The sequence below is a fragment of the Pongo pygmaeus genome, chromosome Y (genome assembly GCF_028885625.2).
Source record: "Pongo pygmaeus isolate AG05252 chromosome Y, NHGRI_mPonPyg2-v2.0_pri, whole genome shotgun sequence".
Taxonomy (NCBI): domain Eukaryota; kingdom Metazoa; phylum Chordata; class Mammalia; order Primates; family Hominidae; genus Pongo; species Pongo pygmaeus.
In genome coordinates this window covers 14,420,863-14,426,212 of record NC_072397.2, presented here as the reverse complement: position 1 = coordinate 14,426,212, position 5,350 = coordinate 14,420,863, and the positions used below count along the sequence as shown (strand labels likewise).

General features: G+C 49.9%; 1 protein-coding gene across 1 annotated transcript; it reads left to right on the top strand.

Moving 5' to 3' along the window:
- Positions 1-287: 287 nt before the first annotated feature.
- LOC129025824 (testis-specific Y-encoded protein 3-like) lies at positions 288-3,049 on the top strand. The gene is made up of 6 exons (XM_054473390.1): positions 288-768; positions 1,380-1,457; positions 1,586-1,697; positions 1,799-1,944; positions 2,052-2,133; positions 2,828-3,049. Exons 1-6 carry the CDS (start codon positions 415-417, stop codon positions 2,848-2,850), a joined length of 795 nt encoding a protein of 264 aa, XP_054329365.1. The 5' UTR covers positions 288-414; the 3' UTR covers positions 2,851-3,049.
- The last annotated feature ends 2,301 nt before the right edge of the window (positions 3,050-5,350 follow it).

Genomic DNA, 5,350 nt, shown 5'->3' with positions numbered 1-5,350 from the left:
GGATGTCAGGACACAGGGCTGCCGTGCCCACAATTCCAAATGCCACGCAGCCCGTCTGTCCCAGGATGCCGAGCTACCGGGCACAAGCTCCAAGGGCTTCTCGGAGGAGGTTTGGGGAGAGGAGTTGGCGTTAGGGGGAGTTGGAGATGCAGGCCCACCAGTGGCTGTGCCGCCCAGGGAGACGCCCACCGCCCTCCCATTCATTGGCCAGCATGGGAGGAAGGCGGTCGCAGCGCGGCTCCCCGCGCTCTTCCCGCGCAGTCCATTAGGGGGCGCCCGGGAGCCCCGCGCATGCGCACTGAGGGCCCGCTGACCCACTGGGTGCAATAAAGGCTGCGGCCGGGTTCGTGTGGCTCGGTTCGGGCAGCATAGGCCTTGCTCAGTGGGAGTGCAGAGGAGGGCACCGTCTTCAGGATGGAGGCTGTACAGGAGGGGGCGGCCGGGGTGGAGAGTGAGCAGGTGGCTTTGGGGGAGGAGGCGGTGCTGGTGTTGGATGACATAATGGCGGAGGTGGAGGTGGTGGCCCAGGAGGAGGGCCTCGTGGAGCCGCAGGAGGAGGCCCAGCGGGCACAGCCTGGCCCTGGGCCCATGACCCCAGAGTCTGCACTGGAGGAGCTGCTGGCCGTTCAGGTGGAGCTGGGGCCGGTTAATGCCCAAGCCAGGAAGGCCTTTTCTCGGCAGAGGGAAAAGATGGAGCGGAGGCGCAAGGCCCACCTAGACTGCAGAGGCGCGGTCATCCAGAGCGTCCCTGGCTTCTGGGCCAATGTTGTATCCTTCTCAGTGTTTCTTCTGCCTTTCTGGTGGAGAGGTGCTCTCGGGGAAGTGTAAGTAACTTATGGGCAGCTTGGCATCGATGTGACGCCACCTTTGGGGAACAAAGGTGAGTTGCCCCGGACAAATGTGGCTAGGGAAAACTGCAGCAGGCGTGGGTACTATTTTCCTGCGTGCGGCAGAGAAACCCTTGGTGATGCCGAGCAGCAGACGTTTGGGGCATGTTTTTGAAGAACAGAAGCGAGTTCAGACCAGAATAGGTTTTTGTGTGCATCAAGCTATTTTTAAGGCAGTGTGATTGCTCCCCCTTTCTAGTCCGATCTGGGACTGGGCGTCTTCGGCTATAAGCAGGTTCTGCCACTCCTCAGACACCAGCAAGTCTCTGCAAATCGCACCTCCGCATGTCAGTGCAGTCAGCCTCAGAATTATACACCCTCTGTGAAGCCAAGGGGCCTTATTTTAGGGGTAGGGGGAGGCGAAAGGAGGTCATACGTGGAAGCAGATCTGAGAAATCCCCTACCCCAGCCTCTGGGTGCTCTTAGGCCTTCTTCCCTGTTGCTCCTAGCTTCTCCTTCCACCGCATGTAAAGCCTCTTTGACCTAAATCAGATTGCAAACCACCCCCAGATGTCAGCCCTGATCACTGACCAAGATGAAGACATGCTGAGCTACATGATCAACTTGGAGGTGAGGACAGCAAGACTGAGGCTAGAGGGTTTAGTGGGGGAGGGTAAGGGAAATAATTGGTTCCTGTGAGCAACAGTTGGCACCTCACCCAAAAAGGTATTTAAACTTTCTCCACCTTGTCCTGACAGGTGGAAGAAGTGAAGCATCCCGTTCATCTCTGCAGGATCATGTTGTTCTTTCGGAGTAACCCCTACTTCCAGAATAAAGTGATTACCAAGGAATATCTGGTGAACATCACAGGTGACAGGTGGCTCCCAGGATGGGTAGTGGAAGGAAGATGGTGGGTGGATCATTGCCAACGTGATCCAGTCCCCTTCCCACAAAACTTTCTGTCTCTGTAGAATACAGGGCTTCTCATTCCACTCCAATTCAGTGGTATCCAGATTATGAAGTTGAGGCCTATCGCCGCAGACACCACAACAGCAGCCTTAACTTCTTCAACTGGTTTTCTGACCACAACTTCGCAGGATCTAATAGGATTGCTGAGGTGGGTCCTCACTGGGAAACATCAGCAATGACCCTGGTGTGTTCCCACCTGTTTGGGTCACCAGTCTGAGCCCTGATGAGGCGTTTGCCGATTGATTCCCCTGACAGATCCTATGTAAGGACCTGTGGCGCAATCCCCTGCCGTACTACAAGAGGATGAAGCCACCTGAAGAGGGAACAGAGATTTCAGGTGAGCCGTTCAGTTGGAACTGGAGCTGTTTGATGCCCACTATGAGGGGGTTGACACACCTGCCTATTCAGGGAGCCTGGACGCTCGTTTCAGAAATGTAGAAATTGAGGCTGCTTTCCTATATGTAGAAATTCCTTGAGAGGACGAGAGAGAGTGACAGAATCCAGGACATTCATGGCATTGGGCTGAAAAAGGCAGATTAGAGACTGCACTGCAAGGCAGGTTATAGCTGTGAGTCTTAAGCCCAGGGGAGCATAGTCCATTTCCAGAATCACTGAGAAGTGAAGCTGAAAATCATTCACTTCAATCTGTAGCCCTTGATTCCATGGCCGTCAACCCCAGCGGCAGTCATCCTACCTACTCCATGAGATTGGGCTCCCTGAATGTGCCTCCTGGTCATCCCTGTCCTAGACCGCAAAGGATTGTTTAGATTGATGGATTTCCTTGAGCTATTGCCGCATCAGATTTCTGTGTGCTTTTAGTGTACAATGCATCTTGTTAGCTGACTCCCCTCACAGAGAGTACTGGGAATGGGGCAGGTATTGCGGAGAACAGTTTGTAACCCATGGTAGGAGGAAGTTTAAGAGATCACAAATGGGGAAGGGATATCCTTTTCTCAGCGGGCCCTGCAATTAAAACATTTCAAAGTATGGCTGAGAGAAATGCGTTTTGACATGCGTTTGTGTTTCTCTAGGGGACTCCCAGATGTTGAGTTGACTGTGAGGGAGCATCGGACCTTACTTAAAACAGCAGAACTCCTAAAAAGTTACTACCGTATGCAGGATGTCAGTACTCAGCATGGTCTTATGCCCAGGAAGTAAAGGAAAAACCGACCCAGTCACAAAAAAATCAGACAGGAAAAGGGGGTAAACTTGGATTGTATGGAATGCCAAATAAATATTCTCAAGAATGTTTGACTGTGTGTGTGTGTGTTTGTTTCTGTGTGTGTGTGTATGTTTATCCCCTGGATTTGGGTGTCATATTGAATTGATCAATCAATATGCTTTATTTTCTTCATGGAACTGACCCGTCTGTGTTGGAGCTGGGCCTCTAAAATTGTGGAGTGAATGGGTGTGGAATGTGTTGGGATTCTTCCTACAGGACAGAGTTGGGGAGGTCAAAGCAAAAGACAGCTTAGTTGGAAACTTACTTTGTCCTATGGAAGCAGAAGTAGTTCAAGGAAAGGGGTTAAGGTTTCCACAGCCCAGTTTGCTGGGACCTCTAAAATCCTTCATTTTGGGTATCATCATACACAATAGATAAGCACAGGATGATGGAAATCTTGAAGTTCCCTTTCTTGTTGAATTCACGTTCTTTTAAAGGTGAATGCATAATCCTTTTCTGGGACAATCAGCCCCTCAGAACTTCTCACACATCAACATGAGAAGAAATGGGCAGGTAAGGTGTACGGAGGGACTGTGGGAAAGGTGACAGAGGCATGTGGGAAAGCATTCAGGATATGCTTTTTGGCGTAGATGACTAAGGGAAAACACAGACTGGCAGAAGTGCGGGGAAAGGGGTTGGATTTGTGGAATATAAGATTGCTGGGGAATCCACGCATGGACTGTCTTGTCACTTGATGACACAGGATATGGACGCTCTTGTTGATGTTTACATCTTTAGTTGGGTTAAGCTTTTCTCCACGATTGTATGTTAGGTGAGGAACCAGTAGTGTATGTAGCTACCAACATTACGAGTGCATTTTGTGCTCTTGCAAACTCTAGTGAGGCTCTATTCTCCCCAGTGATTGGCACTGCAGATTGTTTCTGGAGCCCAGGGCCCTCTGATTTTCTGTGGCCTTTTCAGCATACTTTGCCTAAGTTTAATAATGTAAAGAGCAGATAGTTGCACAGTATGTGTTGCAAGCCTCACACAGGAGGACAACACATACAGTTTTCATTCACGGGTGGGTGGCGGCTTCCCATGAACACCTGTGTCTATGCACAAGACGAGGGGTTGCCTGTGTCACTGATGGGTGAGGAGGATTTCAGTGTCGGCGGCAGAACTTTCTTCCCGGTTCCCAGAAAAAACAGTTCCAACATGAGCATCCATGTTGGCCACACACTAGTAGAGTGCTAACATTCCTGTCCCATATGTACTCTGGTCGGCACAGCTTCTGTGAGAAGAGCTATGTTGTTTCAGGGAGGAAGGTTTGACAGTCAAAGTTCATGAATCTGTTGTACTGCCTTCAATACGCATTCCACACCTCCTGCTCGGTATCAGCAGTTGAGCTTTGAAAATCTATAGCCCAGTTTTGCCCCTGCTCCTGGGCACAGTGCTGAAGCTCTGGAGGGGGAGTCTTGTCCTCCTCTAACTACTGTCCCCATGACCCACAAACACAGGAGAAACAGGTTTTCTCAGCAAATTATTCTGAAAACATTCGGAACCCTTTGGCCCCGTGAAGCTGCCCTTTATCTCACTGTGTGCAGGTCAAAGACACTGTGGTCCAGTACAGTATCCCTATAGTGGGAATGGGGCCACAGATTGGTGCCTGCACTCAGGGCAACTCAGATTAGGAAATGTCTGGGGACTTGCCTATAATCAGGTCATGTGAAAAGGTCTTGCCCCAAATTTAATGCATAGGAAAAAGTTGAGGAAGGTGTCTTGCAATGATTTCTCTAGGAGGTAAATAGATAAGAAGGAGACCATAAATAGATGGCTAGGGCTAGTTTTGGAACTAGCCTGTTTTAAAGTGGTGGTAGGGGAAGAGCTTTTTACAAGGCAGGCAGCAAACCAGGAACTGTCTACAATGGAAGGGCGTGCCATGGGTTGGTGGCTCAGCCATATTGCCACCCCACCGAGTGAATGCAGCCGACTGGGCTCCTTCCTCAAATCCTACATACAATTCAGTCTAGTGATTTCACATGAGATCCATTGTTTTGGTATTATCAGAGATGGTGCTGAATTGTACAGGCTGTCTAACGCTTCTTCCACTGAATATCCGTGCACATGGGCCACAAACGCTAAGGGTACTGACGGATTTGTATTCTGCCTCAGTAACTCTGAAACACCTCTGTTACATCTACTGTCAGGGTCTTTTTCATGTTTAAAGTACCAAGTGTGTGTTTGTAGTTTTTAGTGTGTTTGTAGTTGTGTATGTTTATTTCTCTGCGTGGGTTTGTATCTTTCCTCTGACTCCACCTATGTCTCCCCATATTTTTCCACACTACCTGCGGTAATTTGTACATGCCTATCTCTACAACCATGCTAGAATTTG